General features: G+C 32.6%; 1 protein-coding gene across 1 annotated transcript in view; it reads left to right on the top strand.

Annotated features, from left to right (window-relative positions):
• LOC115880981 overlaps positions 1-25,888 on the top strand; it is a 78,931-nt gene that overhangs the window by 43,708 nt on the left and 9,335 nt on the right. The window contains exons 3-4 of the mRNA XM_030898326.1: positions 11,906-12,115; positions 17,187-17,346. Coding sequence (XP_030754186.1) covers positions 11,906-12,115; positions 17,187-17,346 — 370 coding nt within the window. The remainder of the gene's footprint in view (positions 1-11,905; positions 12,116-17,186; positions 17,347-25,888) is intronic.

Genomic DNA, 25,888 nt, shown 5'->3' with positions numbered 1-25,888 from the left:
ACATTTTTTTTGTTAAAATGGATATGGTAAACAATGTTTATCGTTTAGACCCAATATTATTTCAAATTCTTGCACATTTCGATTTGTGGTCTCTTGGGTTTCAGAAGAAATGTGACCATTGTTTTGGCCTTAAAATGCCTAGAAACATTATTTCACAGTTTAGTAGAGTCAGAATAGTAACACTGTCTCAACAGGGCTACCGGCAAGTTGCAATAGCTGAAATTGTAGGAGTTAACCAAAGGGATGTTTGGTTTGGTTTGGCCCAGAAAGAGAGTTAATACTACTGTGCAAGACCGTTAAATATCCATAATTGCACGACGCAATCCCCTGCTTTCTAGTACTGCTATTAAAAATGAGTTGAAAAAAGTTGAAAAAAAATGAGAAAAGACAGACCATAGAACGAAGACTCAATGACAGAGGATTACATTTAAGGAGGCCTCTATGTGTTCCGAAGCTTAATTGCTTGAAAATTGCTGCGCGCGAAACATGGGAGGCCATTCCTCAACATCTTCTGGACAACTTAATTGAGAGCATGCCACGTCGTCTCACAGCTTGCATTGAGGCTCGAGGAGGCAATTCAGACTATTAGTTGTGAGAAATAATCAAAATTGTTTTCAATATTTTCTGTTTAAAATGAAATTTGTTTTTATTGATTTTCACTCATTATGAAATAAAATTATAATAACAGCCTAGTTGCACATAGATTTTTAATTTTATATTAGTTAGTCATGTAGTAAGCCAGTATGTCCATAAATATAAAAAGAATCATACTAGGTCCAAAATAAATTAAAAATATCGTTATATGCAATAATGTTGGCCATGTGGTAAATAGGTATTCAATTGCAGAAGCTCTAACGAGGGGTAGGGGACTCAAAACCTCACAATCTTTTCAAAATGTTTATATCAAAAAATAATTCTGTTTAAAAATGGGGCTCCAATTTTAAAATTGTCCCATTTTTAAACAATTTTTTTTTAAATAAACATTTTGAAAAGATTTTGTAGTTTTGAGTATTCTACCCCTCGTTAGAAGTTTTGCAATTGAGATGTACTCACACTGGTTTGGAGAACGTTTAGTTAAATAGGTATTCATTAGATTCATGTTTTTACATTGGTACTAGTGTGCACCAAATAAAAATAGATTTTTTTCTTTTTAGTTACCATAAAAATATCCTTCAGGATGATGAAAAAAAAATCCTGGTAAAGTTTGAGCCTTTAATATTAATATTAAATCTCATCGTGATTATATATTTCCCATTTAAATAACACGGAGAAACATTTCTTTTATGGAATTTTATTGCGTTCTAACAAATCAGCATTTCCTAAAAGTCAATACATATTCTTGTAGGAAATTGAACGTTCTTCAAAAAAGCTCTGATATGAATTTTCATTTAAACGACTCATTTGAAAGTTCTTCTTTTTATAGTACCATCTTCTAATGAAGGTTGGCAAAAATTGCGGCGAAACACTGTCTGTCCTGTGCAGCCTGAAACAGTAAGTGTGAGTTCAGTCCCGTCCAGTCTCGTAAGTTTTTCAACCAAGGGTGCTTGCGTCTCACAAGTTCTCTTCTGCCTTCTACCTTTCCTTCTATAATCAACTTCACAAGATTTCCTCTACTACTGCGCATGACATGGCCCAGGTATGCTGTCTTTCGTTTTTTTATATTTGCATGTATTTTCCTTTCCTTGTTAAGCCTCTCAAGAACCTCTTCATTTGTCTGTCAGAGTTCATCTGTCCAGGGTATTTTCATGAGTCTTCTGTAGATCCACTCCAACCGTCTCATGGTGTTCATTTTAATCGGCCATGTCTCACAGCCTTATAAGAGGACTGAGTATACATAACAGTGGACAAAACGCAGACGTATGTTAATGTTGAGTGATCGGTTACATAATAGGTTTCTCATTTTGTTAAACATTGATCTAGCCTGTAACTTTGTTGATACACGATGTAACTTCTAAGTCGGGGTCAAGGTTCCAGATATTTGAACTTATTTACCGTGTCTACGCATTGTCCGTATACTCGTATGTTGGGTGGTGGAATATTTCTCCTACTAACGACCGTTATCTTTGACATTGTAAACATTTATAGATATTTATTTTAAACAATAAGACTGACAATGTAATTTGTATAGTGTTTTGTATTCTTTTTTGTTTGTTTGTTTGTCTACATTTGTCTACAAATTGTAAAATTTTTTGACAATAAAAGCATTTATTTATCTTGGTTTTCGCCGTGTTTATTTTAAGGCCCAATGGATTGGAAAGTTATTGAAGGTTAAAGTTCAACTTGTATGATAATAAGCAACAAATCGTATGATAACCTTCCACAATTTAAAATTCAAAATTTCCGAAATCTTTTCGGTCGACGATAAAATACCATTTTATCGTCTTGTATAAAAAATAACTATTTATCTGTATGATTTCTTTCGGGTTTGGTGATCACAGTTATTGAAATATCATGGTAAATTTGGTTGACAAAATTGATTTTTAAAAAATTCCATTCGGACGAATCACAGTCGTCGATTTCCATGACTACAGATGAAAGAAGGAGAAAAGAGACCAAACCGTTTTCGAAAACTTTCGCAGAGGGAAAAATGAAACTCATCATAATTAAGCAACGCAGAGAGTTTACAACACAAAATTATTTCATTATCTCCGCTCATATGTGTGTGATAGACCCCAGACTCTATAATTTCTGAACTCACAACTTTAATAAAGTAATTGCTGAATAAAAGCTGATGTAAATAACTTTGATTTACTTCTAATTCAGAATTTCAGTTCCAATTTTGCTCAAAGCAATTCTCCGTTTCAGTCATTGTACTTTAAATTCGTTAAGTTAAATTATTCAACTTGCTAAATCTTCACGAAACTTTGCTGAAAGGATTAATTGTGGCTAATTGTTTTCATTTGTAAAATTGAGAATTACATATCTATCTATCTAAAAACTGCTTATTGTTATTTCCATTGTGTGAAAATAGACACCTTAAAAGGTCTTATACTAAATAAATTTATACAAGGTGAGTCTAAAAAATAAGTGCAAATATTTTTAGGGATAAGTATATTTCGACCCCAAAAACACGATTCTGAGGGGTTTTTTCACAAAAAAAAAATTGAAAATTTGGAATGTTTTGAAAAATGTTGTGGAATTTTTTTTAGCTTTTAGTTAAAAATATAATTTGTTCATAATATGGCAACATAGTTAGTAGATTAAATTTACAAGAAAGAAAATCCAGAAAAGATCCAGTGGTTCCCAAAATTTAAGCAAAAAATATATTTTTTTTTGGAAATTTTCTATTTTTGGATATGCCGCATTTTTGTTTTTTTTTCGATTTTTCTCGTAAACAGTAAGTTTTTTCAAAAAAATAGCTCAGACCAAAATTGTAGATTATAAAATTTTCTACAATAAAAACTTACCTTACGAGAAAAATCAAAAACCAAAAATTTTGACATTTGGCCATCAATAACTTTTTAGCAGACGTGAGATCAATGGAAACTTTTTTCTTCTTTATTATAGTGGGTAACCAAGGTATGTACCGAAATTCAGCTTTATTTTGACCGGACTATAGATGTTATTATATTGAAAACCTGAATAACAAACTGAAAACTCGGCGTTCCTATTTTTTAAATATACAGGGTCCGGTAATAGTGCGTTGGGCATCTGTAGCTCCTCAAATAAAAAAACTTGAGAAGTTTGTTAAGTTCAAACCTAAAGCATTACTAGAATGTATTTCAGGAAAATATTTTAACTTCTATAGGTTGGCCCAAAAAAGTGTGAGTGGATCGGGATGATTTTTTTAACGGAATAGTCTGTATATTATTGCATTTTTGACGTCCTTCCAGATCAATTTAGATAATCCTAAGATATGAGTAAATATATTTCGATAGTTTCAGATATATTATTAAATAAATAAAAATATACATATATACCTATTTATCGGCCTTTTTTTCATTATCTGCACCATAGACAAATCAATAGGTAAATCCTTTTTATATTTTTAAAATCTAACCCAGCAAATTATTTCCTCGGTAAATTATTAAAATGTTTGCTCTCGAAGATATGCATTTTATTATTTTAAGTATGTTTTTCAAAAAAAACACTAATATTATAGTATACGTTATAATGGTAAATTAGTTTCAGCATCAGGCACTTATACGACCTATTCTATGCATACTTAATTTATTAAACCACCAATTTTAGTATTCTAATGCACGTTACTAAGCTATTAAGAGACAATCGGGTTCATTTTGATTTTACGGCAAATTCCTGAGCTGCATATTAGCCAGCTTTATTACTTAGGGAATTTGGTCCTTATCTCTGGCGTTCACTCTTTAGTGTAATGCACCGTAGAGGAGTGTCAGTAAATCTAATATTACCACACGAAATCCGCCTTAACAACCCTTCCACGTATGATTTTAGGTCCCAGAAAGCACTTCGATTAAATAAGTCAATAATCCGTTAATAATAGTACATCTATAACGCAAAGTTATTGGTATATTGTAGACTAGAAACTTTGTTAAAATAAAGAATATTGTTTGTGTTAAAATGCAATTTAAATTCTATATCATATACACATGGCCCAAATTATTGCCTATAACGATATTTTTATTTTATTTTGGACTTAATATGATTCTTTTTATATTTTGTGACATATTGGCTTACTACACGACTAATATAAATTTAAAAATCTAAGTGCAAGTAGGCTGTTATTATAATTTTATTTCATAATGAGTGAAAATCAACAAAAAAAAAATAATATTTAACAGAAAATATTGAAAACAATTTTAATTATTTCTCACAACTAATAGTCTGTATTGCCTCCTCGATCCTCAATGCAAGCTGTGAGACGACGTGGCATGCTTTCAATTCAGTAGTCCAGAAGATTTTGAGGAATGGCTTCCCATGTTTCGCGGGCAGCAATTTTCAATTCATTTAAGGTACGGGGGGGGGTTATCATTCCTTTTGGCAATATGACATTTTAGCATGTCCCAAGCATGCTCGATCACATTCATATCTGGAGATATCGGTGGCCACCACAGTTTTCTTAGACCCTCTTCCTCACAAAATTTGCGAACCGCTAAAGTGCGATGGGGACGAGCATTATCGTCCATGTAAACAAATTCATCCCCCACTGCCCCTCGAAATGAGGCACCTGTGCCATCAATAAAACAAGAGGAGTTCGAGCTTCGTGCATTAGACCTACCCATACCATAATGCTTCCCCCTTGAAAGGGGACACGAGCCTGAGCTGCAATCAAGCTGGCTCGTCTTCCAGATGCTCTCCAGACCAAAGTTTGTCGCGAGTCTGACACTAAGCCTATTCCTGTTTCATCACTAAACATGACGAAATTCCAATTAGGTCCATTTGCTCTCATCTCCACAGCCCATTGTAGTCGCGTAATTTTGAAAATTAACTTCGGAACACGTAAAGGCCTAAACAACTGCGAATGCAGATTCTGTGGAAAAAATGGGGAAACACCATCAAAAGAAATATTACGAAGACAATGGACAGATTTCCAAAGGGACTCACGTATCATATCGACGAACCGCATCGACGAACCATATGTAAAATTAACATTTTACTATACAACTGCCGATTGCTAATCGACTCCCGATTGTAAATGCTAATAGAGACACATAACTTCTTCATTGCAGGGCGGTTTAGGGTGCCACGTAGGAAATGTAAGGGTTGTTTCAGCGAATATCCGAGCGTATTACGGAATTTGCTCGCACGCCTCCCCGGTGCATTCGATTCAAGGGCGAACATTAAAGATAAGGGCCAAATTTCGAAAGGAACACAGCTCGTCAATATGCAGCTCGGGAAATGTCTCGTATTATTAAAATGAGGTCGATTGTCTCTAACTCGAAACTATTGATGGCTAGGGAACGTGGAATGGAATATTTCGAGTTTTCCGAGAAGAAATTAGGCTAAAACTTTACCATTATGTTCTAAAATAAAAATGTCGTTATGATAGGATTCAAAATCACTTATTCTTTTTCCTGTTAAGTCCCCTTAACGGTTGACAATGACATTTTAGTGTTGAAAATACTTCTAGCCGCGTTTATATGGGACCCATCTTTGAAAAAACGACATGCTAGAGGCGACATGGAGTTCAATAACCTGCCTAATCAACTTGTGAACACGTCGTGAATAGAGCAAGGCCGTCCGAGGGCCGAAATGAGGTCTTATTAGTGTGGGCCAACTATTTTATGGATGTTTAGTCTCTGAAAGCCGATATTATTATAAAAAAGAATATGCGTCAAGGCATGGGTTGTTAAGTACAGTTGGGCTATTTGATCTAACTCTTTCCGTATGAGAAGCAGGGGGCAAATTATACGTGAAAGAGCGGAGTAACATAAATAATAAATTTAGACTAATGGAACTTTTTTCTTGGCGCGTAGGAAAATGCGCACAATCGATGCATTAAAGGGAATAATTAATTAAATCATTAAGTTCCAAAATATATAATAATTCGGGTCTCATCGGATCTGCTGATATATTTCGATAAAAATTAGGCTATTAAGACCTATATTTTTTTATATGTTAATAATTTTTTTTTAACAGCTTGCATGGTTTCCACCGCCAACGTAAAACAAATGAATTCAAGGCGGTGTCAAATATTTATTGGGATAAGTTTTTATCGTTTAAATATTGTTGTAAATAATAATTGTCATTTAATTAGTGCTAACTTATTAAATTTCACAACACGGCGAAATTTCAACACAATCGGCTAACGGATCTTTGAGATATTAATAAAAAAGGTCTATTAGAAAACACCTTGACACCCCTGTATCTTTAAAATTATACATTTCCGGACACATGTTTATATGAAGTTTTTACCTTAGAAACACTCAAAGAATCACCTCCTGAAGTTTGGCCAGATACTTAATTAATATCCTGTATTTAAAAATGGCTAGCTAGTGATTTAGTAAGCTATGTTTATTTTAATAGGAAAAAAAATCATTTCATAAAAAATAAACAAACCCATGATACAAATACTATACACCAATTAATTAATTTTAATTGTATCTAAAGGCACTTTAATAATTAAAAAATAGACAGGAGCACTTAAAAATAACTTCATAGAGTATACCAAATATGCTAAAAATAATAATTCCAATAAAAAAACACAAATGGCACATTAAAATCTGCATTATCTGAAATCAAACTATAGCTAAACGGCTAATAAAATAATAGAGACAAGACGCCGACATCTATAAAAATGATGAGCAGTTTTTAATAATTATTCCGAGTTATTATTACATACTTGTTTTACAATTATTGTAATACAGTAGCATTCCTTCAAATAAATTTTGATTTAAGTATTGTTAATAAAGTCATATTAATGATTATAGCCCGTATGATTTCTAAAATAAATAATCAAGCGTGTTTTTATCAGAATTATTAAATGATTAAGTAGCAACAGTTAATATTTAGTAACTTCGTAAGTGTTATATTTTAATATAATTATGGATTTAATAATTAATTTAATAATTTAATTGTGGTAAACTTGTATGAGTTTCAATCATTTATATTTAAAATCTTAGAGAAGGCAATATAGATTTTAGGCAGGAGAACTCGAGAGAACGACTGTGTAATTAGTAATTAAGACTTTACAATTTTTTTTACTTGCTATTTTTTGTCGTTCACGTTGCACATTGAGTCTTCGTTGTGTCACACTCAATCTGAATTTCGGATGTGATGCAGAACTGATAAATTGGACCAAATATATTAATTGCAGGTAATCAAAGACATATTTTGTTAACTTTGCAAACATTTAAGGCATGCAATAATTTTAAAAATTTTTGACGAGATTACTTTATAATTCTTGGAAGTCTTGGATGATAAAGATTTGAATTATTATGGGTCTGTTTTGTTTAAGAAGCTAACAAATAATTTCAAAAACTCAACTATCAAAATATAATGGTAGCAAATTTTTAAAATCACACATAGCTATAATGTTCTATATTAATTGAACATACTGAATGTAAACTAGGTATAGTTGCTGCAATAAATAATATATTTTGTTGCTTTTTCATATCACACAACATTTTCATCATAACAAAAACCGTCAATACCGCTACTCATATTATGGGCACATATGACTCAAATCTCATAATGATGTTTAAAAATACATAGGTATACATACTATGAGTAGTGGTTGTGACGGGTTTTTACTAGGTATGATGAAAAGAAGCTCCAAACTAAATTATCATGGAACTATATTTTAATTTATTTTATCTGCAGTAACTATTACTTATTTTTGTACGGCGAATTTAAATTTATGGACGGTCCATAAATTTACACCGTAAGTTCGAATATTGGTTAAACCTAGAAATACCCAGGTAATAGCTCGAAATATGCAAAAAAGAGTGTGAGTTTAGGTTAGATTAGAATTAGGTTTTAGTTGGTTTTGCATTAATAAAAATATAGGCCTAATCTAAACTTAACCTAAAGTGACCTTTTTTGCATATTTCGAGCTCAACCAATATTCGGGCTTTTACGGTAACATAATACTCATTCTGATTGGTTTAATCTGGCTCCATAATGGAACTGTGGGGTCGAGGTGCTATTGCAAATTAATGCCATTAATTCTATGTATACATACATACCTCACATTTCTATAGTGTCGTGACCATGATCGTGACCATTCATGAATCCGTACACGTTCATCTCCATCATTAATATTTTTCTTACTAAATTCTTCACTTTTATAAAAAGCCATTACGATAAAAAATCAAATATCAAAATACTAATTCAATATCACTATACGTATCTGGAATATATTTGCGAATGGCAATTAGCGATACGTTAGACTGCCGGAGTGCTGACGTCACGAATGTCAAATTGCTTTCCAAACAAGCTTTAGTGCTTTTATATTTCTATTGAGCTTTTCCAAATGACGTCACAAGTTAATATAAAATGTAAAAAACAGGGATTGCTGACCACCGCCGACTTTTGTGTCTGGTATTTTCAATACGCCTATGATGGTTGCGCATGTTGCAAAATCTGTGAATTTTTTAAGGAATCCGACTAACTTTTGACAGTAATCATGTGTCCTAAAATGAGAATCTTTATTGAGAGTCACGTGACATGTCAAATTTTTATCCTTTTGCTGGCCGATGCAATTACCGAACTGGCCTAAACTAGAACACTAACTAACTAGAAAACTAAATTAATTTTCTTTGCTTATTATTTTTAAAAGTTTTGAGTTTTGGGATTGTGAGTGTTATTACAGAGGACTTTTGTTTTATTGTACATAATGGACACGTTTAAGATTGTGGCAGTAATAAAAAAGAAACGCATTGAATATTCTTTCGTTCCCCACCAGTGGGAACAAGGTAATGTGCTATGACGTAACAATCCCTGGAAAACTTTTAAACGGAAATCACCCCGAGGAAATTAAAAAGGTAATTTATACCTGTCGTATGTCTGACCTTCTTCCAAGTCAAAAAACTAAGTCACTTTTACCTTCGAAGCATAATAGCGACTTATGAGGCCGAAATAAATTAAATTTTCAACCTAATTTGAACTCCTCCAAATAAGGTCTCATTTAAAGTTATTAACAACTAAATTTTAACCTAACTTGAAAACCAAACAATGCCTTCGACCACAGAATATCTAGCTATGCAACAGAAGCCTCCTCGTTATACGTATAAAATCGTAGGTATCAAAAGGAGACAGGCTTTTTAAAGCCTGTCTCCAAATCAGATATTTTGATGCGGTAGTTTAGCTATTACATAATAGAGGGCAATAAATTTAAAAGAAAACAGTTTTCTACAAACGAAATTTAAAATAATTTTATGTAGTGTTGCCATTGTATAATTCATATTGTAATACTTCCTTATAAAGCCTACCTTCAAATTTGCTACATCATTTAAATATATTAAAATAGATCAGAGCTCTTTTTTCAAACTTTTAGGTATTTAACTTGCCATGTTGGTTGGAGTTAAATCTTACGAGCTGAATTACAATCACTTTGTGACGTTTGATTGTAATTGAATTTCCTGGCGTTCGATTGGACTTATACTTTGGTATAGTAAGTATTTTCGGTGACATTGTAATATGATGGTACTATGATGCATATAAACTGGTACCTTAATATAGTGCCATATTACGATACCACTTCCTGACGTTCGATTGGGCTCATATTTGAATATACTTGCGTATTTTTGATGACATTGCAATATTATGGTACCATGAAGTACATCAAGAGGTACCATAATGTAGTACCATATTACGATACCATTTCCTGGCGTTCGATTGATCCTAAACTTTGTATACTACGTGTGTTCGGCGACATTGTAATATGATGCTACTATAATGCATATAAAGTGGTACCTTCCATAGTACCATATTATGATACCACTTTCTGACGTTCGATTGATCTTAAACTTTGTATACTACGTGTGTTCGGTGACATTGTAATATGATGGTACTATAATGCATATAAAGTGGTACCTTCTATAGTACCATATTATGATACCACTTTCTGACGTTCGATTGGGCTCATATTTGATTGTACTTGCGTATTTTTTCTGACATTGCAATATTATGGTACCATGAAGAAATATTATGATATCATTTCCTGGAGTTCGATTGGGCCAAAATTTGGTATACTTGCGTTTCTTTATAAAGATTTGTTTAATTAATAATTTTAATTTATTTTACGAATTTTAATTTATTGTACGTTGCGTGACAGCAACTTTTATGCCGAACTAATATATTATTAATTGTACCTGTGTCACTTTTTAAAATCTACCTAGGTCTATATAAATAACGTAGCAAACAGAAGAAATTTGTTATTATAATATTTTTTTAGTCAATTAACATTTTTTATACTGGATTGGAAATCTTTTAATGGAAATAATTTATTAATTATTTCCATTATTATTAAACGTATATTTCATTACTAACGTTTCAGCATTAATAAATATCACTATCAATCGCCCTGTATATTATTAATTTTAAAGGTAATTAAAGTTATTTTCTTAGTTAACATAATAAAGTAGTGTACATATATTAAAAATGTATTTTGTGAGCATATGTTTTCTAATAATATACTTAAACCTAAAACTATTTTAAAAGCCAAACGAATAATTAATATAAGTGTATCTGATAAGAAACGAAGAATAGGAAGAAATTTTTATACACCAGAAAAAGAATGGGATGCCAATTAAAGTCTTTTTGAATCTGGCAACTGTGCATATTTAGCCGAGCTTCAAGGCCGTCGATGTGTCGTCGATCCAAAACCGAAAATTGAAAATTTCCAATTATATTCTGATTATGATATTGTCGCGCCATCTAGTATTTCATTTGTGCAATTTTAGCTCTTTCATTTCGAGTATTTTTCTGTTGCGTAGCTAGATATTCTGTGCTTCGACCCCCGAGACAAATTTGAGGTTATAATAAAGTAACATTTGACCTACTTTAAGTCCCTGTAGTCTGAATGCCCTCAATAGGTTATCAGTAACTAGATTTTAACAATGCCAGCTAACTCCAACTTTGCTACTTTTCAAAGGCATAATTTTAGGTTATTATTAACTAGTTTACGACCTTATTTTTAGATTTCTCGCACTTTATTCCCTACAAGAAATTTATTAAGTTAAGTATAAGTAAAATTCCAAATAGAGGTTAATTTTCCGTGGTCAATAGTTTTTTCTCCTTCCTATGCTACTTGGGTTATAGGGGTGAGCAACTTTTGAAACGCACCCGGTATTATAAAAAATATGAAGTTTAATACTTTAATAAAATTCATATGCATTTTATTAAATTTGTATACCTAATAATATAATTTAACAACATAATATTTTTTTTAACATTTTTTTATTATCAGAACCTAATTTAACAAGATTCATCAATTTGAATAAGCCTTAGTTGGAGTAATATTAATAGATTTTATTATTTATTTCAGACGCATCAGGAAAAAGCTCATTTCTAGCTGGCTTTGGAATGGGAATGCTGGCTTTCTTCCTAAAGAAAATGCTGTTGCCAGTATTTATAGGCGCCCAATTTATAAAATCCATATTGATAGCCATGTTTTTGCCAACTATTTTGGGTGGAGTTGGTAAACTTGTTGGAAAAGGACTATCAACGTTCTCAGGGCTTTCTAGTGCATCAGCAGGTATAAATTAATATTGAAACATACATAATTCTCTAACTAATTTAACATTTTTTTTTTAATTTCTTTGTATAAAAACAACTTATTTGGGTATTAACTGTGATATCTGGAGTTACTTACGTGATACTCTCTCAGTTATTTTTAAAAATATTTATAAAAAAATCCTGCAACATTTATACAGGGTGTTTCAAAAAACATGTGCCATCCCTCGTGGGGAGATTCCTCACGTAAAAATAGGATTTATTTTTCATATCAATATAGGTCCGATTCTGTTTTGCTTCGTAGCTACAGGGTGCTTCGTAGCTACAGCCTTGATCCAAGTCAATAGCAACCTTTAAATATTTTAATCATTGACTTGCGAAAGTTTTAAATAAGTACTCATTGATTGCTCATCAAAAAATACGAAAAAAATGTCCTATAAACATGGGTGGAAATGCATAGTTTTAGAGTTACAGGATGTTAAATGTTTTAAAAATTAGGTTTTTTGTAATTATCTTAAATATCATTATTTTTTTATTTGAAACTGCTGTATGTTGAGTAATAGTAATAATAACTAATAGTAATAATATTTAATAATAAATTAGGTGAAATATATAATTTATTAATTTTATTTTTATTTTAATATATTATTAAATTTATTATTAGATTGTGATTAATAAAATTGCGTTTATCTCATCAAGGAGGCCGAACTGGACAAAATATCAAGAGATAACTTTTAATTGGCATTAAATGGCCTACACAATTTTGATATACAGTACGTTTGTCCGTTCTGTAGCTCCGGGGTATCCGTGAGAGAGGAAACGATATTTTCTCGATGTTTTTCGTAAAAAATTAGACGACGCGTCCCATCAATAAAAATTCGACAAATTTGCAAGTAGCCAATAAAGTGAGTGGGCGGAGCAATTTGCGGTGACGCACTCGTAAAATCGACGTATAAAATATATTGCTGTTTATTTAAATGTTTTTTGCCCGCATTCCTTTCATAGACACAGATCCAGCAGATGTACTGTAATAATAATGCTCCCATATATAACGTTTAACGCCTTGGGAGTAGCAAGGTACAGTGGTACAGCTTGCAATGCTAAAGCCGTTCGGTATACAAGGAAGGTAATGTGGTTAGCACTGCGCTTCATCCGCCTATAAGATTGTGAATCCCAAGTGCTCATTTAAGGCTGAGCCGTCCTAGGTACCCAAACTATTTTTATTTTAATGAAACTAGTCGGCAGATGAAATACCGGGTGTAGGATTCGAACCCACTACCTTTAGATTGATAGATGAGAGCCTGTACCTTTACGCCACCGGGAACCTCTACAATTTGGATGTCAAAAGAAAAAAAGTCAGTGGCGCACATGTTTTTTTTTTGAAAAATATTCCAGTGATAACCCATATGCATGTCCCTCATAAATTTATTGACACTTTTTTAGCATTAATATATGTAATGGTGCATTTAAACTTTAGGAAGCGCGCACGGCATTCGTTCGTCTCTCGGCTCTGTTCAAATTAAAAACTTATTTTTCGACGAATGAAGTGCACAGCTTAATTTTTAGAAATCGGTATAATTTATTGCAACAACTTAGTGTCTGAGGAAGGCTATGATCAGTTCAAAAACTTTACAAGAATGACCAGGCCCGACTTTGAATATTTACAAAATTTAATAACACCAAAAATTACGAACAAAAGAACCACTAAAAGTACTTGGAAGAAAATTATAATAAATCGAAAGATTATTAAGACTTTAACACCCTGTAGTTACGAAACAAAGCAGAATCGGACCTATGTTGATATGAAAAATAAGTCTTATTTTTACGTGAGGAATCTCCCTACGATAGGTGGCACATGTTTGTTGAAATACACTGTATACCCTATACTTGTATATGTTTTCTATCTAATCTGCACTCACCTGCACGAAACTTAATGTGCGGGGAACTTAATCTGCGGGGAACTTAATGTTTGGATATATTTTAAAGTTTAATAAGTATATTTTGTTCCGCTAAGTCGATTTTTATGATATTTAAAGCAATATCTAGCTAAATTATTTGTCTTACTAGTATATCTTTCTAAATTAAAAGTGTTGTCATCTGTCAATTATACGAGGAAAAACAAAATGTTGAATTTTTTGTAAAAGTTTGAAACACCCTGTGGAGTATGTTAAAAAGCAAAAAATTTAAAAATATTTTTATCATCTAGGTGTATATTTTTTCGATATTTTGTGTTGTTATTCATTTCAATAGAACTATAATTTATGAAAATATTCGCTTTTGAAAAAGACACCAACATTTTTCGTATTTTTCACATTAAAACTATGCCTTTGCTTTTGGTCCTAGTCAACAGACAAAATAGTGTTTATGATTTCTGTAATACCACTGTCTTTGAAAAATCATATTATTAATATTTGTTGGGTAATTATTTTACCAGATATGGTTTTAAGTCCAAAATTTGATCTCTTCTATGATCAATTAAAGCAGCAATAGCCGATACATCAGAACTTAAAACCTCGCTTAAAACCATCTCTATTGGGGTAAAAGTCAATAAAAAATAATATGACTTCTCAATGACAGAGACATTACAAAAACAATAAACACTATTTTATAAGTGTGTTGATGAGGACCCAAAATCAGTGTTAAAAATGGTGTAAATCGTTACTGTCTTATTCAAAAGCGAATATCTCCATTAAAAACAAAACTATTGAGAAGAATCAAAAACAAACTATCGAGAAAAGGTGTACCTAGATGACACAATGATCTTTTAAATTTCATGCTTTGTTAACATATTCCACAGTGTGTTTCAAACTATCACCCAAATATCAATATTTTGTTTTCCTTCGTATAATTGATAGATTTCATTCTTAATTTAGAAAGAAATACTATAAAATCAAATAACATCCCTGAGACTTCCTTTACATCCTTTTTACTTCCTTCTATCCCTTTTAATACTTCCTTTACATCCTCAATACTTCCTCATACTTCCTCATATTTCCCCATACATCCTCAATATATCCCCGTACATCCTTAATACTTCCCCGTACTTCCTTACTACTTCCCCGTTAAACCAAGGTATGTAATTTAAAATATATCTCTATTAATCCACTTTAGAATCAGCTACCAAAAACAGCCAGCGTTATAAAAAAACCCTAAATGATAGCGAAAATTTCATTGTTTACAGGCGTTCAAATAATATAACGAATAATATACAAGGTGGTCCGAATTGTATTCCGGAAACTTTGAAGCATATTTTGCAGATAAAAATAAGTAAAAAAGTTCGTATGCCCTAAAATGCTTAGTTAGTTTTTAATAATCATAAAACGAATACATTGAATCAAATTCTGTTCAAAAATATATTCTTTAATTACAAAATATTACTTACATAAATACAAAAATAAACTCGAATAAAAATATGTAATCAAATCAATTTTTTTTGACGTTTTATAAATATTTTTTATTTTGACTTTGTCGTATCTACTAATTACTAATTTTAAATAAATCGTTTTTAAGAGTCGTTGCTAAGGAAATTTATAGGACCATAAAAAAATATTTTTCGTCGACATCTAAAGGCGCATTCTCACGTGTACTTGGCAAGTATTTTTTATTGGCATACAGGGTCTGGCGGGAGTGCGGCGTAGCTCCTTTAATAAATAACTTAAAAATTCCGTATAGATGCCCGACGCACCTGTATACCCTGTATACCAATTACAAATGTTTGTCAAGTACACGAGTCGTGAGAACGCGCCTTAATGGTGGAAGTATACACTCGCCGAGGCGACCCGAGGCGCGACTAAAAATTAACGATATCTACATTGTTATTGGCTAGGACTGTCTTTTATGTCGGGTCGCCTCAGCGAGTATGTACTTCCAGCATTAGATTTTTGGCCATTTAAATGCCCCTTACTTAACTGTAATTCGTATTTTGTATTCACTAGATTATCAGTTATCCTGCCTATACAGGGTCCGGCAATAGTGCGTCGAGCATTTATAGCTCCTATAATAAAAAAGTTATGAATTTTGTTTAAGGGCAAACCTAAACTATGTATTAGGATGTATTACAGGAAAATATTTTAACTTCTGCAGGGTGGCTCAAAAAAGTAGGTCAAGATGATTTTTTTAAATGGAACACCCTGTATATTATTGCATTTTTGGCTTCCTTTTTAATCACTTTATATGCAGTCTAGTAAAGTGATCAAAAAGGAAGCCAAAATACAATAAAATACAGGGTGTTGCATTAAAAAAACATCCCAATCCCGATTAATCTTTAAAATTTGATCCACCCACATTAGCTCCAAATTTATTATAGAAGTCCTTTCGACATCATTTTCGTCAACTGACTCGTCGAAAATAAAGTTACAAAAGTCACGTATTGCCATCTGAAGAGAAACCTAATATTTTTATTCCATACCAATTAGCTTCCTGCTCTAAATATTTCCATCTTTGTAAAACATCTCTGTATGTAAAAGTATTATCCATACAATATACTGACAAACAATAAGCTGGCGCTTTGTGAAATTCCTAAAATATTCACTTTTAAAACAAAACTCGAAGACAAACGCGAGAGAATTGCTGCCTATTATAGTCGAAACCACAATGTTGCAAATTGTAAAAAATATTCGAAAACCATAGACAAAAAAAATTAAATACCAACTTAAAAAGCTTCTAAGCTCAACTAGCTCAAGTAGGGATCAGATTCTATGATCAACTATATTCTATATAAGGAAATCCTTCTGTTTTTTTTTTAATTTCTAACAATTCTCTTGAACTCTACCGGACTTCCTTCATACTTCCTTAATAATTCCCCGATATTTCGTCATACTTCCCCGTACTTCCTCGCACTTCCTCAATACTTCCTAAACTTCCTCTATACTTCCCCTACTTCTTCCATACTTCCCGTACTTCCTCGCATACTTCCCCCTTTTTGTACACCAACTTCCCCAGCGGTTTCCCACTCGTATTAAACTTTAAAATACATAAAAAATTTAAATTGACCGTTTTTCGTGCCGGTGAATGTATATAGTTCGACAAAATTTAGACAATACTCTAAATTGTCTAACTTATAGTTTTTTACTAAATACTTATACATATTTTAGGAATAAATAGGGGTCCTCAACAACAAGAAATAGAAGACTTTGAATTTAAGGATGTCGATCCTTACAATAACGACCAAGCGCTAGATGCCAGTTTTAATGATGGTGACAGTTTGGCGTTAAACACTGTTGACTCTAGTAGTACCACATCACCAAATAGCAGGTTAGAAAAGTTACATGGTAGTAAAAAAACCTCTATATTAGGAAGATTTTAATTTATTGTTCTATTGAGTAAAAATGAATTTCATGTGGTGTAGTTTAAAATTCCAGAAAATATATTTAAAGCGTCTATATTTTTAGATATTACTCAATTTCTAGATACTAGTTTAGTTTTAATCCATGCTAACGTGGTCAGCGAAACGCGCGTCCAGTGCAAAAGTAAAAAAAATGATGTGGTGAATTATTGCTTAATTTTGCAGATAATATTTTCTTATAAAGATTCATTCCTCCTCTTAATATGCTAGTTTTATGAGTAGAATGAATATTTTAAAAGATTCCATTATATTTTTTAAAGAAACAATGTTTTTGCGACGTTTCGCTACTTTATTGTCGCTTTTTCAGGCACCAAAACACATATTAATCCATATGCCTACAAACATTCATGGCGATTTCAACCGCCAACACGAAGACACATACAGAAGAACGAACAGAAACTTAACGGGGTATTTTTTTGCCCGATGTACACCGATGCTCAGTTTTACTCAAAGTACTGTCGGTACTTTGAGTACACTAAATGGGTGAGGCTCACCCATTTAGATACTCTCTTTGTAGTTGGGCCCATTATTGTCTATTGCTGTCTATGCGGGCCCAAGCCATCTCCGTCAATTTCCTAATATCATGGTCCCATCTCAATTTTGGTCTTCCTCTAGGTCTTGATTTCTCGTAGGCAGTTTGATTTCGGAAAAGGCCAATATTGACTCTGAAATTCAGCACAGGATTAGCAACGCCTCAAGAACATTCTGGAAATTAAAAGACAGGGTTTTCTACAATCATGGCTTGAGCACAAAAACGAAACTTGCAGTCTACCCAGCAATTATAATCCCCACCATGTTATATGGGAGCGAAATCTGGGTACCGTACCGCCGACACATGAACGCATTAAACATGTTGCAATAGAGACACCTTAGACAACTCTTAAGAATCCGGTTCGGATCCGGTTGAATCCGAAGTTGAATCCGGTTGTTCCATCATGTCTCAAACGTATCGGTCCTTGAAAAAGCTAACTGCGAGGATATTGAAGTCATGGTTACAAAATCCCGCCTAAGATGGGCTGGCCACGTATGAAGAATGCAAGAAAACCGCATACCAAAATCTCTGCTTTACGGTGAGCTTGTTGACGGTAAGAGGAGGCCGGGTAGACAACTGAAAATGTACTAGAACATTTTCCACAAAAACTTAAAGGGGATCAAAATGCAGAATGTGTGGGAAGAAGCAGCTCATAATAGAACTTAATGTCCAGAGTACGGTAGGCAGATAACATCACGTATCGGGCTTTTCAGTCACAGAAAAGCTCATCAAAGAAAACGCCTTGCGTGACCATCTTTTGATGTGTGTCGAATACTCGTCAGCGAGTAATGGCAGTAGTAGTAGATTTCTAGTAGGTACCATGCTGTAATTTTTGTTGTCCATCTGTTGTCTGTCCTTCTTTCCAGGTGTCCTGTCAATTGCCACTTGAGGAATTTGACTTTGTGGATGGCATCTATTACCTGGGTCTTTTGTCGTATTCACTCTATTCTTTTACGGTCTGTCTTTTAACATAAATTCTTAAAGTTCTTTTCAAAACTTAATTATATTTAACCAACGCATATCAGCATCTAATTTGTCATAATTAAATTAGAACACAGAAAATCAAGAAGGCTTGTTGAAATACCTACTTGGTACATTACAAAAAGTTTTTGCTCGTTTATACTATCTGAATTAATATCTGCTTAGTTTAGTATTTTATATTAAATGTATTACTCATTATGTAAACTCATTATATAAAATGAGGCTATTAATTGCACGCTGTTATACGGCATATAACAAAAAATATACGCTTCCTGCTGGGCGACGCAGTCATGTTTTTTATTAACTATATAAAGCACATTTGCATATAATGGCTTTCCTAATAGAATTTTATTTTACAACCGGATCCTTCGTAAAATTTTATATGGTGCAGTAGTAAGTATGCCTTATAAAATGACATTTGTCCATCAGCTTTCATGTTTTATCGTTTACATTAAAATCTCTAGGTACTCTAGTTTTATAGACTGACTAAAAAAAAGGACTATAAATACATATACAGGGTAATCCGAATTGCATTCCGAAAACTTCACTAGCATATTCTGCAGATAAAAATATGCAAAAAAGTTCGTATAAATGTATGTCCTAAAATGCTTAGTTTCGGAGATACAGGGTGTAGAAGTTTCATTTTATTTCAATTTTATTAAGAGTAATAACTTTTCATCCGTACCTGTATAAAACTACAGGGTGAAAAAATATACATTTACTTTAAAAGGTGTATCTTTGTTAAAATCGCTACGAGTAATGGTTCTCGAGATATTTGGAATCTAAATTATCAATAATTCTTGTAATTGACATAAATTAAACATGATTAAAGTGCCTCTGCTGGATCTGTGTCTATGAAAGGAATGCGGACAAAAAACATTTAAATAAACAGCAATATATTTTATACGTCGACTTGACGAGTACGTCACCGCAAATCGCTCCGCCCACTCATTTTATTGGCTACTTGCAAATTTGTCGAATTTTTATTGATGGGACGCGTCCTCTAATTTTTTACGAAAAACATCGAGAGAATATCGTTTCCCCTCTCGCGGATACCCCGTAGCTACAGGACGGACAGACGCAGTGTACTTAAATAGTTATTAATCTGAAATCATAAATTTGAAATGATTTTGTGTCAAAAAGTTCAACAAAAACTGTTTTATCATCATTTTTTCCAAAAAAAAAATATGATTAATTTAAAAAAAACTAAAAAGTTTCCAAGTTTATCATTTCAGGCAAATAATTATCTACTCAACATGTATTTTTGTCAATAATGACATGTATTGACTATTTCCATTCTAAATATCTTGAGAACGGTTGCTCCTAGCGATTTTTACCAAGAGACATTTTTTACGTAAAAAATCACAGTAATGTATATTTTTTCAACCAGTAGTTTTATACAGGCACGGACGAAAAGTTATTACTCTTCATAACAATTAAAAAAACATGTAGCCAACCAAACCAAATCAAATTTCTCATGTGAAAAGACACTAATATTCATTAAAATATTGACGTTACTTCAGAAATTATTTGAAAAAAATCAAAATAAAAATGAAACTTCTACACTTTGCATCTTAAAACCTAAGCATTTTAGGATATACTTTTATATGAACTTTTTTACTTATTTTTATCACTAGAATATATTGCCGAAGTTTCCGGAATACAGTTCGGACCACCTTGTATACAGGCTGAGTCTTAAATAAGTGCAAATATTTTCAGGGCTCGTAGATCTCGATAAAAGAAACATAGTTTCTCTTTACTGTTTTTCAAAAAGTCAAAAATAACCGAGTTATTATACTTAAAAGTTTTTTGCTAAAATTTTAAGAACTACTGGATCGTTTCCACTGGTGTTTTCTTTCTTGCAAATTTAATTTATTACCTCTGTTGCCATATTATCAAGAAATAATGTTTTTTAACTAACTAAATCCAATTTAAAGTTTTCAAATTGTTTTTTCACGCACAAGGAATCATAAACGTGTTTCTGGGGTCGAAATATATTACTAGTTAAACTATCTGTACTTATTCCTGGGACACACTGTATATATACAAGATGCTTCAAAAAACATCTCTCTTGGGGAGATTCCTCACGTCCAAAATAAGATATATTTTGTATATCAACAACGGTTCGATTCTGCTTTGTTTCGTAGCTACAAGGAGTTAAAGTCTTCATTGTTTTCGATTTATTATAATTTTCTTCAAGTGTTCACCTCCGAGAAGGGGTGTAATAATTAAATAAAATTAGTTTTTGAAATTTCGGAGAAACGGTAAGAACTAGAACAAAAAGTTCAAATAAAAGTTGTGGAGCGTCAAATTATACAAAGAAATGGTCTCTATGCTTTTTTTGCACAGATCAAAACTAACCGAGATAGGGTGGCTAGAATCTAGAGGATGATAGTAGAAGTTAAAAAATATAAGTTGCTGAAAAAATTATATATTCATCATTTTTATTGAATTTGTTTGGAAAATTATAAATTTCAATTAAGACTTTTTTTAAATTCACCCCGAGAAGGGGTGAAAAATATAATAGTCCAGTCAGTGGGGCGTTTTGCCATACAAAAATGGTGTAGTAGTATGTGGTGTAGTAGTAATTTTTTTATATGTCGTTAAGATTTGGGTCTTGACAAAAAATCCAAGTTTTCAACTTTGGGGTGGGACCGCTCGAGCCGCCATCTTGGATAGAAGGTTACAGTGACGAAAAGTTGCACATATTTTCCAAAAAAAAAATAGAAAAACTCCCCAATTTTGTAATTTTTCCGAAATTCTCGCTATTTTTTATATAGGTATAAACAGCAGCGGCTGGTGATGTAGTGCCACGGTGCCACGGAGCGAAAAAAATATGTTATAACCTTCATATATGTCTCATTGAAATATAACGCACAACATAGAAAAAACTGAAAAATATGGTAGTGCAATTGCGATTTATTAGCGTTTTCTTTTCTTTGATGGTCCGGGTTGGTTATTAATAACGTTTTGAGTATTGTCTTCGGTGTCATCGTAATCGGAGCTTATAGGAATATATTGCTCTTCCATTGTTAAGTCTTGGTCATCTTCGTCCTCAATGTCGATGTAAACCTCCGGGACATTTTCGCATGACTGACCACTGCAGAAGCCACATACAACGGAACACCAACCCAGTTTTCCTGCAGCCACATGCTGCGCCTCATCCTTTTCTAGAAGTGCATGAAATGAATTGCAATAAGTCGTCGGGTGCTGTTTGTTTTGTCATGGTGAGTGGAACAAGCCCATTGCTGCCCAGTTTTCAGCCCCAATTTTCAGATTTTTTTCTCGATTCCATACCATTTCTAGACTTAATGATATGGTGGCAATGTTCTGGCTTCGTTGGTGGCAATGAAGCAAGATTGGATTTATTTTTTGTGGTTGATCTAGCAAAACGTTGGTAGCGGATTTCTTCTAAGGTGTCTTCTTCTAAGTTGCCACCATACAAAGCAAGAGAAAGCGTGCTCCAGCATCTGCGATGTCCTCTGGTGTTGCATCCTGATGTTTAAAAATGCCAATGGTATCACTGAGTTCTGCTGTTTTCTGGAGAAGCGAACAAAACTTCATTTTTCCTTGGTTGAAGATTGACGATGTCGTGTCACAGCCACTAAAACCATGGAGAAACAGAATGTTTTCAGCTACTTTTTCATGTTTTAAACTATTAGCTGAATATATTCTTTCAGCAATTTTGCCTTTTCCTGGTTTGCGGAGATAGATGTTTCCTCGGATGTTTCCTTGAGACAGTGCCAATACTGTCAGCAAAACGAGAAGGTCAACGTCTTCGCCAACTACGAAAACAGCATCAAATTTTGGGCACAAGGAAATCGCTGTTCTGACAATCAACACATCAGAATCTTTTTCCGACTGGTTGACAGTAATAGCAGCCTGCTTCATTTTTTTGGTGAGCATCGAAATTAAACGGCCTTTATTGTTTTCGTTGGCTAAAAATAATTCCTGGGAAACTTGAACGGGCATAGTTTCATCGAAGAGAGCATCCGCAGACATGCTTCATCGATCGGTGCAGTCTTTCTGCGGTCTTAGTATTCCTTTTGGCTCCATCACTCGGATATCCATCAAAAACAACGACTGCATATAAACCGTAGTGATTTCGTACATATTGAACGTACTTTTCGGAAATGTGCGCAACTGAATCATTACGGTGCCATTCAACTTTGTGCAAAAGGTATCCTCCATCCAAAATATTGATTTGGTTATCTCCGAATTCCACACTTTCTGGAAGTTGTATAAAAATAAAAAATAATAAATTAATAATAAATTTTGATCGTAAGATAACCGCTGCGGATATATTTTGTAAAATACAGTTTTGTGTATCTTTAATTCAAGATGGCAGCTCGAGCGGTCGCACCGCAAGGTTGAAAACTTGGATTTTTCATCAAGACCTAAACCTTAACAACATATTAAAAATTACTACTACACCACCTTTTGTATGGCAGAGGCCTATAATGGCCCCCACTGATTGGACTATAAATAAAGTGTTTATTTCCAAATTTCAGAGAAACGGTAAAGGACTTGGAAAAAAATGTTTGAATAAAAGTTGTCCCCTAGCTTCTAGCCACTTTATTTCGGTTAATTTTGATTTGAACAAAAAAAGTACCTACCATTTTTGTGTATAATTGAAAGCTCTACTTTTATAAATTACTAATGAACTTTTTTTTCTAGTCCTTACCGTTTCTCCAAAATTTCGAAAAAAATATAATTATTTATTTATTTCACCCCTTCTCCGGGGGTGAATTAAAAAAAAATCTTTCACAAATCGTTTTTAGACCTTAAATGACGAAAGTAACTTAAATAAAATAAGAAAGTAAAAATTGAAGTTTTTACGAAAACTTCGTATTTGAAGGCCTATTTCTTGGGCTAAATAGGCTCCTTTGATTTATTTCTTTGAACGGCTACTTAATATTTCTTCTATTTATGTCAGTATCAAAACTTTAATTCCACTACAATTTGCAAATGTAACGGCATTTACAAATTAAACCATGCATAAAAGAACAGGACATAGCTTTTGAGAAATTATTACATATTTTCCAGTTGACTTCAATTTTGAAGGAATAATATTAGGTTGAAACGGGTGCAATTTGTTTCACGTTTTAGTAATGTCAAAGTTGGAAAAGAAAATAACACTTTGACCTTATTAACTGAACTGTATATGCATATGCATTCTCAGGGAAAAAAATATTAAGTAGACTACAATAACTCTGCCATATAACATTTTTGGATTTGACGTTTTCATACTAAATTAACAATAATTATCTAGTGTAAAAAGGTTGATTTAGAAAATGTTTGGTCTTTGCACATTTTTTTTCACACTTATTAACTTATTTTTTTACATTTAATGAAAAAAAAAAAATAAAAGAATTAATTATTTGTACTCTTATTAGAAATGCACAGGGTGGTCGAAATTGGTCTGTTTTAACAGAGAAAACTTATTTCCTGACTAGATAGAGCAAAACCAACGTAGATGTCATGGGCTCGATTTCTGAGACACGTTTATTGACATAAACCGCCTGTTGATATTTTCACACCCAGCTGAGATACGGGATCTTAAAATTAACTTAAATTTTTTACCATTTTGAAAATTGCCCGTAACTTTTTTATTGCGCGGAATAATAAAATTCTGTAAAGACGTTTTTAAGGCACTTTTTTAAGCACAATCCAGTACTACGCCACTGGTATGTCAGTTTCTATACCTGCTCTTTTTGTCAGTAATAATAGAAAAATTAATTATTTAAAGGGAAATCATAGTTGGCTATGAACTTAAAAAAAATGCTGACGTTTAACCATTTCCAAAGATATAAAGTTATGGGTTAATAAGAATTATGGGTTAAGGGAATTATCGCAAAATTATTCCGCAAAATAAGAAAGGTATAGGCAATATTCAAAATGGTAAAAAAAATTCAAAAAGACTCCGTATTTCAGTTGGCAGTGAAAATATCAACAGGCGGTTTATACCATTAAACGTGTCTCAGAAATCGAGCCCATCACATCTATGTCAGTTAAGCTCTATCTAGTCAAGAAATAGGTTTTCTCTGTTAAAACAGACCAATTTCGACCACCCTGTACAGTAAAATATTAACGCCTCTTAGGCACCGTTTCCAAATAAAACCTTAGTCACCGTTTCCAACTACAATTGAGTTAGGTTAGGTTAGTATATTCTCTACTTCGTCATATTTTTCCGCAAATTGTGATTGAGCCGAATATTACCAATATAACCAATATTCCGAATATATACCAATATACCGAATATAACCAATATACCGAATATATAACCAATATTGAACTGATAATATTTTTATTATGAGTTTTTCCGGAAATCGACTATAATAAAATATACACATGTATAAAATCATATCTCCATATATTTTGAAAAATTAATTAATTCAGTTTAGTAGAGCGTATAGTCAAAACTAATAAGAAGTTCAATTAGTTCCATAACGATACCATAATATTAAAAAAACAAACAGGACAACATCGAAAAACATAAAATAATTAGCTGACTTAAGTGAACGCTTGTATTTTTAACATGCATTTTTATTAAAGAATTGGCATTAATACGTCAGTGCAAGTCAATGTATAATGATGTTTTAGAAATAATTTTAATTAAAAAATGCCGACAAGCTGTAAACCGCAAATTTCAGATTTTTATAAATACATTTTGAACTGATTTATTTAATAAAACTATATAAATAATAAATAACCTGTCCAGATGGCTAATAGATATTAATAGATACGTAAAAACTATATATTTCCATTCAACAAGCTCACGTAAGCTGAGCAGCAGATTTATTTTCTCTCCAGTTCCGTTACAATCAATATGTATCCAGTTGACATTACAGTTTCCAAAAGAATATAAATCACTTGACAAGCATTTTCTCTAGACAAATTGTGTCGATACACGTTCCTGACATTTTTCACGTTCAAAT

Source organism: Sitophilus oryzae, unplaced genomic scaffold, assembly GCF_002938485.1.
Source record: "Sitophilus oryzae breed Bouriz unplaced genomic scaffold, Soryzae_2.0 scaffold_168_pilon_pilon, whole genome shotgun sequence".
Lineage (NCBI taxonomy): Eukaryota > Metazoa > Arthropoda > Insecta > Coleoptera > Curculionidae > Sitophilus > Sitophilus oryzae.
Note: the sequence above shows the minus strand (reverse complement) of the source record. Positions and strands in the feature narration are given on the sequence as shown.